Source organism: Streptopelia decaocto, assembly GCF_964273445.1.
Source record: "Streptopelia decaocto genome assembly, chromosome: 1".
Lineage (NCBI taxonomy): Eukaryota > Metazoa > Chordata > Aves > Columbiformes > Columbidae > Streptopelia > Streptopelia decaocto.
In genome coordinates, this window is record NC_138663.1 from 139,182,379 (window position 1) to 139,196,596 (window position 14,218).

At 42.4% G+C, this 14,218-nt stretch overlaps 1 protein-coding gene across 4 annotated transcripts; it reads right to left on the reverse strand.

Moving 5' to 3' along the window:
* Nucleotides 1–885: 885 nt before the first annotated feature.
* On the reverse strand, nucleotides 886–9,161 carry CLDND1 (claudin domain containing 1). Of its 4 annotated transcripts, none has more exons than XM_082066181.1 (7): nucleotides 9,073–9,161; nucleotides 8,304–8,481; nucleotides 4,784–4,896; nucleotides 4,003–4,301; nucleotides 2,765–2,872; nucleotides 2,244–2,381; nucleotides 886–2,129 (listed from the first exon to the last, which is right to left on the reverse strand). In XM_082066181.1, the coding sequence occupies exons 4-7, from the start codon at nucleotides 4,289–4,291 to the stop codon at nucleotides 1,909–1,911; spliced, it is 756 nt and encodes a 251-aa protein (XP_081922307.1). In that variant the 5' UTR covers nucleotides 4,292–4,301; nucleotides 4,784–4,896; nucleotides 8,304–8,481; nucleotides 9,073–9,161; the 3' UTR covers nucleotides 886–1,908. The 4 variants fall into 4 exon arrangements, with proteins under 4 accessions (XP_081922307.1, XP_081922305.1, XP_081922306.1 ...); XM_082066179.1 differs by having other exon boundaries at nucleotides 4,003–4,304; XM_082066180.1 differs by lacking the exon at nucleotides 4,784–4,896.
* Nucleotides 9,162–14,218: the final 5,057 nt, after the last annotated feature.

Consider the following 14,218-nt stretch of genomic DNA (forward strand, 5'->3'; position numbering starts at 1 on the left):
CTCAGTGCACAAAAGTACCACATCCCCTCTCACAGGGTTAAAATTGGCCCAGACATCGTAGAGAGGGGAAAAGCTGTTTTAGGTGGAAAGGTGAAAAATTACTCAACAGCAGGAGAAAGAGGATTATCTCGAATGGTCCACGGCTGCTTTGTCAGTGATCCTGGCTTCCTTCAGCATCCTTGTTCCATTTTGCAAAGATCCCAATGATGATAATAACAGGAGAAGTAGGTTGATCCCTATCACGTACATAATAAAAAAATGACACTAGCAGATATCCCTCATCTTCAGGGAACTCATGACCAGGCCTGTTTGCTGACCCAGCAAACACCGCCTGAGTAGAAGTACCTACTGAAAAAAAACCTCACAAATCAAAATTAAAAAAAAAAACTATAAAAATGCCTATTTCTGTGCCATTCTCATAAATACAATCTCTCAGAATCCTTGCCATCACAGACTTATTCGTTTTGTCAGGATTTATTTCTTCTAAGACCTACTTCTTATATTAAGCATGGAGTAAGGAAATGAGGGGAGTTAAGGCCTCAGAATTAAACAATTCAGTCTTGGAACACTGTTTTCTAGAAAAGACATACTACTCAGTCTGGCTAGAGTTGCAATGATTTACAAGAAATATGTGCAGAAGTTATGAACTTATTAGAAATTATGGGGTGTTGTATCCCCAATGATGAACAGAAGAAAATTAAGTTTACAGAAGTCCAAGAGTTTCATTTAAAAAAAAAAAAAAAAAAAAAAAAAAAAGAGGCTTCTTTGTTTCTGGTGAGATTTCCCCGAAAACAGAGAACAATCTAGATATTGGCTTTTCTTTCCCCTAGTAAAATTAACTTCAGACCATTCCCTCACCCTCCCATCAGATTCATACAATGCCGAAAATTTCTGAGCTGTTTATTATTATTATAATTATTTCATTTAAACAATAGGTTTGGGGCAAGATGGGAAAAGAGCAGCACCTTTTAAAAAAAACCCTGTTGGGTGCTATGTAGGATAAATAGGTGAGCTTTAAAAAAAAAAGTTAAGTTTATATATGTACATATACACACATACACTAAACCAAAGATTTGTGAGGAGTTGTTTTCAACACAAGAGAGGGGAAAGCCTTATTTCACAGCAAGCCAAAGCACCACAAGTTAAGATTTAGAGTGCACAACCACACGTAGTGCAGATACCAAAGTAGCCTGGGTGCTGGAAGCAGTGTAGCTAGAGCAGCACAAAGCTCCACATGGGCCAACTCATCCCACTCCTTGGCAAATGGAAGCACAGAGTTTGCTTTGGGGATGCTGTGCTCTACAGGGCCTCCCACAGCTGGTTGCTCTGCCTGCATCAGTTTCGGCAGAAGCCAGAAAAAATAGCAAACTAGTGAGGGTAAGAGACCCAAAATGAAGCTATAGGACTGATTTAGCTACAGTTATTTCCACAACAGAGGTTTCCGAGCTTCCCAGTGTTTCCGAAGTGCCCTCTGTAGGTATTGCCTGCTCGGGTCACACAGCATGATTCTTTATTATTTGTGCACAGAGGTTCCCACTCTTGCCTCTTTCCTATCTCTCTTCCACCCCACAAAACCATTCCTGTTTCCTCCAGGCTAATAGGGTAATAAAATTAGGCATGTACATCTAACTAAGGGGATATTCAACAACAAAATGAAGCTTAAAAAATTATAATAATATTATTAAAAAAACAAAACAACAATTTAAAAACTTGTTCAATTTATGCAGACTTCTGGCAGAGTTTGGTCATTTAGCCCAGAGGTCTTTGTCTTCAGGGCCTGCAGGCTAAATTGTCTCAACTGGCAAGAAGCATGCAGTACAAGGTAAAATTCTGACTAAAAGAAAAAAGTAGTAAGGGCTAGGGGAGAAGAGGCTATAACATAGAAATCCCATACTTCCCTAGCAGCACTTATGCTACACGATACGCTTTCAAGAGAGTGAATTCCTTTCTGTTGGTGCGAGCCGCCCAGATGAAAAGAGCAGCTGCCATAAACTGCAAAGGTGCTGAGACACAGGCGAGGCAGAAGGACCAGCCGAATTCACCCTTCACATCATCAGGCAGGGGCAGCTTCTTATGCAGCAGCTCAATCCCAGCAACGTAGCAGCCAACCAGGCCCAGTGTACAAAGCCCTGGGGGAGGAAGCAGAAAAAGCACAATGAGCTCATCTCTGAAGTGCTCTGGTTCTCACTGTGAGCTTCTGGAGGGCAGGAGAGGGGGTAACTGGTAGATGGCAGGAGACCCACCTGCTAGGAAATGGAGGACTCCGGTAGCAATGGCTGGGTAAAGGCTGCGACAGGCACAAGCACAGAGCCCAATCAGAGCCCCAAAGCACATGAGACCAAGGCTGACAAAGGGCAGCAGGAACTGCAATCGCCAGAGATCTGCACATGAAACAAACACACAAGTTTGTTGAAAATGTGTTAGAAACTGATCTTCTCCCACCATCTTACATTCCCTTCTACCCACGCTGCTTCTGCTCCATCAGACATTCTACATGCATAGCTAAAAAGGACCAACGGCTCCACTGAAGTAGGAAGAACTTAATTTCTTAACTCCCAAATTCCTGTACTGCATTCACAGGCAAAACCTTTGCTAACACATCTAAGTTTTGCTTTTAAACTTTGACCTACTGCCTGCACTACTGTAAAAACACAATAAATGCAATGCAAGACACAGATGCTTTCCTCACTAGTGACTGTGTTTGAGAAACATGTTTTTTTTTACTCTTAATCCACTTCACCTCCCAGAAGTGAAAGACACTTACAAGTCCGATTCAAATCCGTGCCACTATTGTGATTTCCAGGCTCTATGTACTTTTCCATAAACTGATCAGAGAGGGAAAAACTGATGCAGTTTGTAGTCAAGTCAGTTTCTGGGGTAAAAAAGAAAAAATTACCATTAGTTGACTCCCTCCCATCCCTCCACCCTCCAATTCCTCCTTTCCCAACCATTTAAGCTGAGAAGCTTCTCAAGAGTCCTATTTTAGAGAAAAAATTACCTCTCAAAACAAATTTGTAGGATGCCTTGTCATAACGTAGTTAGCACAGTGTGTGAGGGACAGCATTCAAACATGAACAATCTTCAAGCTTACCTGGGTTATCCAGAGAACTGTGCCATGCTTGACAGATCAGGAAAGAAATGTGGCACATGATGCTCATACTAAATGCTTCATTCAAAAATGTGATAGAAAGGACTATTTAAAGAATAGAAAATATTTGCTTCTTTACACTAAATTTCTGCCCTTTTACACCTTAGTTAGATTTTTGCTTTGAGAATACTGTTGAGCAGAGCTGGCATAAGTGTCTTCCAAGCTAAGTATTTTCATCAGAGGAAAAAAAAGAAAAGTATTGCATGTAATATCTTTCCTCCAGAAGAAGTGTTTGAAAGTACATTTTTAAGCAGGTTCAAAATGAAGGGCTTCACACACACAATATGTGTCCAAAATCTACTTTGAAGCAACTACAATAATTGCACACCACACTTTTTTAGGCCCCAACGACTGTGAACAAGAATACAAATATTTCATTCTATATTCAACACTACCGTACAAGGAGGTCAAATGTGCTGACAGTGGGACATTTGTGACATGTGAGCAAAATGAATGACTAGCTAAAAGAAGTAAGTGCCCTCTCAATAAAGTAATATCTTTATTTCATTGCTGGATCCCAGGACCTCTCCTAAAAAGACAGTGACTGGCAGAGCAACTATAATAGTATCCCCAGTTGGACAGCAGATACAAAAGAAAAATGAAGAAACACCAGACTAAATTTAGATCAAGTATCATGTGTCAAATCCAGAGCCTGTAGCACTGTCAGCCACAGACCATTTTGCCTTTCACTTCTTTAAAATTTTAGACTGCCTTTATTAACAATCAAAACCAAACAAAACCCCACAAGCTAGAAATAGGTCTTCTGGAGGAACAAAGTGGCATGAATATGTTGTGAAGAGTTAGGACATACCACCCCAGGCAAGCTAGGGAAGTATTATTTGCTGTGGAGATACCTGGTGGGCTGTACCAGTGAGAGTTTTTGGGTACAGTGATACACCTCCGCCACAATCCAACCGTGCCGTTGCATCGGAAGAGTGCATCTGTATAGGTCTTCTCGTCTGCTTCTTCACTGACAAATTCCTCCCAGATGCTCCTACCAGCTTCACTAATATTCTCAGCTGGGGACAGGGTGTGGTATTCGTACCAAAAGTCAGTGCCAATGGAAGCTGCCATATAGATGGTGGAGATGAGGCTGAGAACACAGGCAATTACTAGTGCTGTAGCAAAACGGTTATCCATCATGACGCCCTTGCTGCTGTAAGGAAAGAGAGGGCCAAGTGAGTAAATCCTCTGACAGTAAACACAAAGTTATCCTAGCAGCATCAAACCGTGACATCATTCCTCTTACACAATGTCCCCTCAGGATACATGCGTGTCTTCCTTTTCCGACATCCTGGAATCAAAGGAATACTGAACAAGTCTACAGTACTAGTCAGCATCCGTGGATCTTCCAAGTTCAAGGCACAGATATCGCCCTTCTCCCAGCCATGCTGCGCTATCTCTGAGACAGCAATTGACAGAGCAACAGCAACTCTGTCCCTAAAGCAGATGGCACAGCTCATTGCCATTTGTGATCTTGATTGTAGGGAACTGCATAGAATCCATCCACAGTGCCCAGGCAGAAGACTTATCTTTCCTTATGAGATTACCAAGGGTAGAAGTTATTTTTAGCCTGCCACCCCATACGGCTTTCACAGCTTGTGTTTACAGCAAAGACAAGAACCACAAGCATACCAAAAAAGCTCTTCCAGACTGTTCACAAAGGGCAGCTATGCCAAGGTGCTGGAATGCCTTTAGGGAAGCAAAGAAATGTGTCTAGGCACTAAAGACAGGACACGAAGGAAGCACTGAAAGACAAATTTGGAAATTATGGTAAATGCAATAATGCCAAAATACATACAGCGGCGTTTCTGAAGAACTAAAACAATGCAAGGGGCGTGCCCTGTTCCATGGGAACAAGATGAGAAGAGCTTCCAAAACTGAAAGGCCTTCACATGCTGGCATAAGGACCTTACTCTGGTTTCTCATATTAGCGGGTCACTTATGCCATCCTTTGCAGGGTCATACTCACAAATCGCATAAATTCAGGGTCAAAGGAAGCATGGGAAAATACAGATGCCACACACACTTATGAAAATACTGTGACTTTAATGAGGAATTGATTGCTAATACATGGAATGTTTTGCGAATAGTGCAATACGTCAGAGGATTCTCAGATGCCTGTTGTGCTCATGTGTTTTCTGTGCCTGATTAAATTTATGGATTATGATGAATCAGGCTTGATACACTTGCCAAAAAAAAAAAAAAAATCAACTGAAGTTAACTCAGCAGCTAGAGCCACTCTGGCGACACCAGCTACTATCTAATCAGCTCTTGTCTATTGCTTGTTCTACCTCCCTTCTCCCACATACTTGGATCAAAATATTTTGGTTTAGTTTCTTTGCAGCTGAATGAACCACAAGTGCAAACAGCGAATGCCTTAAACCACAATATGCACAAGGAAAAATATGAGTGCTCAAGTCAGACCTGCCAGTAAGAAATTCTGAACTATGAAAAAAGGTGCAATTTAAAGTAGGGAGTTTCAAAGGCACCGACAGGTATTTGCTGCTAACAATGTCATTCTTATTTTCCCTCACATCTGTTCGTGTATTTGGTTGAAAGTGGCTAACAGCGTTGCGGAGGAGAAATGATGTGTACCCATATCATTCCCTATGCTTATTTTCCATATTCAAGGAGGAATATTACAGACAGTATGAGTCATTTAACTGCAGACTTAGCAATGAGCATGATTATAAGTGATTTTTGGTGAACTGACAAGCAGCACCCATTTAAAATGCAGCAAACTTTGCATACCACACCTGTACTGAAATAATAATCCACAAGCTGTGGACATTTGTAAGTTAGGTCAAATACTGATAGGGCTTCATATCTGGACTTATTTATCCAGAAGACATTGAAGCAAATCTAGACTTGAAAGCAAACACTCTGTGCAGTGTTTAATTCCTGGTTATGTACTTTCATTCTCCTTTGATATCCCAGCATCTAGCCCAAAGTCCAGAGGACACTGAATGAGCAGAATAGGGAGAGAGCAAGTTGCTGAATAGGGCTGACCTCACTATTCATTCCCACTGAGTTTGCGGAGGGATCCCTTCCCTTTCACAAACTTCTCACAAAGCAACTGGGGCAAGTGGGGTCTCTAGGGCCAATGCTGTGTTGCACGGCTCCCTGCCCAGCTGAGCTCAGAGCTGAGCAGATCCTCTGGGAACTCAGTCTCAGGGCAAGCAGCAGAACAGGATGGTGAGCAGGCTGGTCTGGATTTTCCAGTATATTGCAGTCACATTCACTGCAAGAGGAACCCTCTGCAACAGACTCCTCTCTTTAGAAAGGGTTCTCTCTGGAAGGAGAAATCATAAGAACCTACAAGCTCCATCCCCAGAATAGTGTCTGGTGAAAAAGAACATAACCAGGGCATTATTAAACCATCACTTTCCTGCCACTGCCTTTTAATGTAAATGCCTACAATAGCAGCCATTTGTTATTGTAACAAATGTATCAACTTTGTACCTAACATACAGAAAGAAAACAACTGGCTCAAAAATCTAACTTTCAGATACAACATCACTGCTGCAAATGCAGAATACTGGTGCTGGAAATAATCCTATCAGAGCATCACTAAAACACAACCACACACTTCTGGTCAGCCTTCATACATACAGTGGACTGGGCAGAGTTGATTTCAGCTGGCAACCAACAGCAGTTCACAAGCAAATTTAAGGCTTAAACATGAAACTGTAAATTAAAGCACTGTCCATTGATCATTACCTACTTGGTAAAAGAGACTACTGACGTTCAATCCTTGTAATGCACAGCTCCAGGGATAGGTAGAAAACAGCTGAGGTGTTTACGGTCCCCCAAATCTGGCAAGTGCCTTTGTGTATCATTTGTCCCAGAAGGGACACACATGGATTTTCATTATGGACAAAACAGTGCCAGGGCAAGAGCACACCCCCAATTCCTTATAATGAAGGTCTCCTCATGCTTCTGTCTAACACTTCAACCAACTACTTACAGAAGAGATTAAGAACTTTATGACACTTTAGGCAAATTTTGAACTAGAAGTTCTTCCTGCCACAGTGTACTAGGCTTGACTACCCTGCCTGTTCACTGTGTATATCCAATGCATCTTCATTTACAGTGGACACGCCCCCACTTAAATGAGGTGTTCTTTGCTGTTTAAGAGAGAACCATCGTTCCAGCCCCAGGCAGAGCTCAATGGGAGTAGTAAGCTTAGTCAGGAAGATATAGTTACAAGAGAAGACCATGAAGAAATACACTGCATGTTTACGAGCTTATGCCGCACTTTGCAAAAGGTTCTCCACAGAATATATTGGAGGTGCCTTAGAATAAGCTTACTTACCAAAAAATAACATTACTACTATCAAAAGTGACATTAATTATAAAGACAGAAAGATTGATAACAAATAGAATTGCTTTGTCTGTATAGGCTGTCAGCAAGAACCATGACTGTTTTTACAAAAGGTTTGTTCATATGGCACTGCCACTACATTTTATTCCAACAATAGAAGTTATTTCAAACAAGTTATGGCTGAAACTATGCTATGTAATAATATAAGACAACACAAGGCAGTAGTAAGCAGGCACTCAAGCAGACATGTTCCACAGGACACTGTAATTACACTCATTTTTGCAAGAAGTGAGACACACAAAAATTTCAAAGCATCAGCTCACAAAAGAGAAGGCAAAAGCCAAACTAGCAGCAACATTCAAAGGAATGACTAGATGCATGTACTTCATAGAAGGGGAAAAAAATGGCAAATCAGTAGAGCTGAATAAGAAAACAAACACAGAACAGCACAAAAGCAAGTATTCTGGCCAAAAATCAACTCTAAGACTGGAGAGCTGATAAGCATTTTAGAAAGTTACCGTGCCATGGCAGTAGGGAATACGAGAATATGTATATTTTTATCTTATTATAACGATCACTCCCTTCAGCCAACAGCTCGCCACCACATTTAAGAAACTGCTTTTACCTGACATCACAAGAGAGTAAGATGGCATCTTATCAAAAAACACGCTTGAACCTGACTGCTCTTTGGGAAAGCAGAATAGGCAGAAGGCCTAAAAGAAGGTGTAAACATGGGGAGCGGGCTGGCAACACTACCAAACTGGATCCTCCTTTGAATACTCAGGGCAAGGGAGGGTTAGGAAAGAACGCTACCAGACACTTTTTTACCTTCAGAGGTCCTCAGATCCCCCAAGACACACAGCTCCAATGATTCCAAGTCACTTCAGAGACTGTGTGTTGTTTGTGTCTTGTGGCAAGCGGAGAGCGTGAAATGCAAACTTCCTATCTGCCCTAACCATTCCATTCATTCAGTTTCTTCAACACCGCTAGTTCACAAAAACGTGATCTAGAAGTAGAAAGCAAACCAAACAGATTGAGATAATTGCTTCATTTGAGATCATTGCTTCATTTTATTTTTTTTTTTTTTAATCAGAAATATCCCTGTGTTACCCATTAGGAAAAAAAAAATTAAAAAGCACGGGGGGCTGGGGGGGGAAGCCGACTACAAGAGCCCTCGGCCAAACAGCACCGTGCCCCACCAGGATCGATCCCGGACACGGGCAGACAGGCAGCGCCGGCAGCCGCCAGGGTAAGCGACCGTCCGAACGGCTCTCGCCCCGCGCAAACGCGGAGCCCCACAGCCCATCGGCTACTCGGGCCGCGCTCCGGCACCAGCCGCAGCCGCCGGAGCGGTGCCGACACGCTTCACCCCCCGCCGCCAGGACGAGGTACGGGCCAGGCCGATCTCGTTCCAACACCCCCGGCTCCGGCCTCTCAGGCGACAGCCCAGCGAGGGGGGGATCGGCCCGGCGGGGACGTTGGCAGGGGACAAACCCGAGGAGAGCGCCTCAACCCCCTACCTCCTCCCACACTCAGCAACCGTCCCCTTCAACGGCTGTAACCACCCCGGCCCCGCGAGACGCGGCGCATCACCCACCGCCCATCGCCGCTTCGCACCCCCGGCCCCGCCGCGCCGCTTCCGCCGTGCCCAGGGCCAGCGCAGCGTCCGCCCCTGCCCGCCCCGCGGGGCACTCTGGGGGATGTAGTTCTCCCCGTCTCTTCCGCAACGGCCATGACTCACAGGCCGCGCGGCCCCACGGGAGCTGTAGTTCTCCGCTTCGCCCCGCCCCTGCGCCACCGCCGCGATGCCGGCTGGGAGTTGTAGTCATCCGCCCGCCCGCCAGTCACCCCCGGGAAGGCCAAGCCCACTGGCTTGCCCAGCGCCCGCCGCCGGGCAACCAACCTCCCCTCCGCAGCGCGCCTGGGGGCTGTCACCCCGCCGACACTTGCAGGCCTTAAAGCAGCGTGAGGCAGGGTGTCAATTAATGACTAAATTGAGTACCTGCTAGATACGGGTGCTTGGGAATCTGGAGTCATGATGCCAAGGTCCTGTACCTGCTGAAACAGCCGTGAGTTTTTACAGAAACATTAAAAAACACTTTGCAAACTCTCATTGCAGCAATTTCGACTACTTGGTTTCACCCTGCAGCTATAAGGTTCATGTTTCTTCCTTTTTCGCTTGATTGCATGTTAAAACGGCGTCAGGATATCCTGACTGAACAACTTGGGAACACCAAGTAAGGAAAAAATAGACACTGGCTCCAGACCCCAAACTGGACATTCACCCCCATCCCTGGTACTCATACCCAAGCAAATTACAAGGGGACTCTTAAAAGTCGTTAACAACTTCCCTGCTGAGTGACCACCACACCCAGTTTTGATTTTACCAACCTCCGAATTAGCAAACAAATACTTGGAAAAAACAGAATCACACCTGAGGTTTTCACATCTCTGAGGACTTCAGGGGAGCAGTCCTGTCCAAGTACTCATTCCGAGCCGCCAGGAAACATTTTTGCAGCAAGGTAGCAAGCTAGGATGGCAAAAGTGAAAGCAGTGATGTAAGAAACTTCTCCAAATTGGTGCAACAACATCAATTTGTTCATTAAAACAAAACAAAACAACACCACAATTAAGAAACCTTAGCCTACACACCTCACCTTCCCAGACCATGGAACCGTCTCACCAACACCTCATAATGTAACTGTGTGCAAGGACATATTTTGGGGACTGATTGGGATTTATGCTAGACTCTGAAATATTTAACATCCTTATCGATGGTCTGGAAGAAAGCAGAGCATCACTGATAAACTTCACAGATGACACGAAGCCTGATGGAAGGGTAAATAATGAACAGAGAGGGCACTGGTACAGGGTGACCTGATCATCGGTGGCCAGGGGCAAGCAAACATGCATTTCAATAAGGTCATCAATGAGCTCATTCATTTAAGAGCAAAGAGTGGAGGCTATACTTAACCTGACATAACTTTATCCTGAGAAGCACAAAATGAAAAGGACAAATGGGTCACGGTTGATTGCTAACTGGCAAGATGGTGCTGTGGCCAAAAAAACAACCTCCCTGGAACCTCAGATGTATAAACACGAGGAAGAAAAATGTTATATCACATCTGGAGTTGCTGCTGGCTGCTGAAATAGCATGTCTTGTTTTGATGTCCTGATAAGGTAGAAAGAAACCTGAAAAGGGACATGAAAATCACTGAGGAATGAGAAAAACTCTCTCAAAGAAACACATCACAGAAGGTCAGTCAATTTAACTTATTGAAGAGAGAGCTAAGGAGTTGCAAAACCATAAGATCTATGTAAAAGCAATGGGAAACAAAAAAATCAGTAACAGTTTTTTTCAGTACACTTGGCAAAACTAGCAGAAGTTGAAGCTGGAAAATGGTTTTTGTTTGGTTTTTTTTGTTGTTGTTTTGTTTTTGTTTTTTGTTTTGGTTTTGTTTGTTTTTTAAAAAGGGCAAAACAAACCCCAAACTTCTGTATTCTAAGACATGGGATAAGGATAATTGGAATAATTTGTTGTAAATTGTAGTGAATTATCTAACACTGGCAAGTTTACAGGTTTTTCTCCTAAAAGATCCGGTCTCATAAAAATGAGAATCAATTCTGGAAAATTTTGCAGCCATTGCTACTTTCATTATTGAATTAGACTGCAGTGACCTCTTCTTCATAATCTGCCCTGATCAATACAATGTGTGCAGCTGCTTGAAAACAGCCAGAGGGAAGAGGTGTTTACGTTTTATTTACTTAATTTCAAATTTTCTCTACAGATTTCAGCTGGATTATTTTATTTTTTTTTTTTCCCCCTGGAAAAATACCCCTCTGTATAATAAGCATAACCCAATAAAAACACTACAAACCAAGGCAGAGAGCCATTAATTCCTAACACCCATTTTTTTTTTTTGTTTTCTCTTCTTTTTCCACCTCCTCATTGTGCCTCAACAGAACCACTGGTTGATCAGTTCAGCCACTAACCAGGATCATTTTGGGAAGTTTTCAAAGTAAAAGTTTGCTTTAGAAACCGCGGCAGTTTGCACATGAAAGCACAAAGGAACTAACGCTGATGGGTACAGCTTAGAAGCTTTTCCTGCTTTTTACAGAAGTGAAGTTTCTTAGATAGCAGACCTGGATCATGTGCAAGATTAGCCAGTAGCTCTAACAGAAATTTTCAGGCACTGACAAGAGAATTAAACAGCAGTGCTGCAAATGAGAAACAAGCAAACAAAATCCTTGTATGTTGCAAATCTTCATAGAAAATTTGTGTAATTTCTAGCTCTTGCAGTCTAAGGAAATACGTAAACACTTCCAGGAGGCAGCACTATCTGTATTAAAAGAAGTTGGTAGAGTATGAGGAATGAAAAAACCTTCATGCGTCCCACTCACTTTATGAGTTATTGATTCAAACCTGAAAAAGATGCTCAAAAGTCTGCATGTTTCTTCCAATACTACTAGATATTTACTACGAGATATTGCCTCTCCCAACAAATATTACCTCTGTAATGACAAAAAGAGCAGTTTTAGTTTTTGTGTTTCAGGCACCATCCGTGAGAATTTCATATAGCCAGAAAGCAGCAGAAAATCCCATGGATTCTTCTCAGATGTCTTTATCCAGTCTCCCTGGTTTTATTTCTGCCCTCTGTATTTTTTTAATCTGTGGCACAGAACATGGTACACTAAGAAAACCTTACCAAAATTATAAGTTTCACAGAAAGAAGACCTTTTAGATGTATTTCTTCCAAATACAATAAATAGCACAGGTTCACTTTAATGATACCCACTTGTCCTCTTAAGTCAGTGGCCTCCAAGCCTCTTTATCATGCACTCCATCAGTAAAATCTTTCTGAGCATGCATCCCATTACATGTATAATTTTAAATTATATGACAAAAATATAAACTAAAAAAATGATGAGATAAAGAGGATATATTTTTGTTTATTTATTTTATTTAAATGTTTATTTTATTGAGTGTACCAAAAAAAGTTTACTTCTCACAGCCCACTTTGAAGATCACTGCTCTCAGTATGAAACTATTTCAGCCTATCCCAATGCATTGGTTCAGTGCCTGCTATTTTACATGAATCAGTTCTACCCTCTCCCCTCTTTGTTCGTGGGTGCAACTTCTGTTGGTTAGCATTCACACGGTTACTTCTGAGCCTACCTTCACCCAGGTTATGGCATAGTAGCACAGTTTCAGCCAATTTGATGGGTTTTTTCGTTGTTTTTTTATATAAGTAGGTCTGCAAATCTCTATTCCCCACAGGTGGTTTTTGAAACACAATCATTTAGAAAGTATCACACTTTCTTTTACAGCCAAATGAACCTCTGTCCTTCTCAGCATTTATCATCATCAATAATTTACAGATAAGTAGCTTAATTTACCTAGCTGCCTGTGATTATATAACTCACGTGTACAAGTTCAAATAAGACCACATTTAAACTACCAGTAAAACAAAGAATGTGAAAAAAAATTAGAAAAAAGCAAAACCTACACCTTGCTACCAGAAATGCTTCAATGGCAGAAATGTGTAAGGGGAGCGTGTGTGTGTGTGTGTGTGTGTGTGTAACAAACAACACCAATGACCCTGTGCAGTTCGTTCTACTGCACATCTGTTTTACTGATTTTGCCACAAAATTAGAAGGCTGCCATAATATGTGTGTCACAAGCATTACAGAACTGTGAAAAAAGGTATGAAATCTTTTCCCTTGCTACTGTTGGAAACACCTCGGTATTTCCTATGAGGAAGATTTAAGGAATGATACAAACACAAACATGACAAACTTCGTAAGTGCATTTAAGAAAGGCCGGACCATCAGAGAAACATGCAAACATTTTTTTTTTCTTCTATAAAGCAGAACTGGCCAAATGCACAGCCATGATTAGAGTTGTGAGTGTGTGGTTACAGAAGCTTTAGGTTCACTCTCATGTTCAAAACTACTCAGCACCCTGCAGCTGCCCTTTTTCAGAGCTGCATCAAGGGCTGGAAAGGTGGGCACTCTGAAGGAAAGAACGTACACCCAAACCAAGCCAGAAGCTGTGGCTTCAGCAGAAAATTTATTCAGGAAAAGGGTTCATGTATGTCTGGCAAGGTCTGGGAAGAATAAAGTGCCAGGGAAATCTAGGACATGGGTGAGGAGACGGTAAAGGCTGTCCTCCTGGTGACAAAACATCTCACTACATCGCTTGGATCTTAGTACATCACATGCTGAGCTTTCTGAAATATCTGTGCAGAAGGGCTATAAGGCGAATTTCCATGTGCTGAGTGTTTTTGAGAGCTTGGCTATACATTGGGGAAATGAGCTCTGGGAAGAGACAGACCCTAAAGGAAGCCCTAAGTGAATCAAAAGCATATAAGAAAACACAGGGCTTACAGACTACCAACAAATACGCCTGCTGCTGCTTTGCTGGGATAAATACAGATCACTTCATTACTCATGACAATGCCTTGTACTATCTTTGCAAATCTTCTGTCTAGATAAGGAAGTGTCCCATTTTTAATTTGGCAACACACAGCAACATCCACAAGTCTATTTAGAGCATTCAAGAAATGCAGAGCATATTCAAGAGAACAGAGTTGATCCCTGTTGGGAAAGCCTTACTATCTAATTTTTTATGTTAGTAAGTAAGGCTATTAAACTACAGGGAGACAACAAAGTGAGGAACTGCTAACACAAGAATACATGGACATATGCTTATCTTTATGGTTCCGTTAAGATTTTTTGAAAGT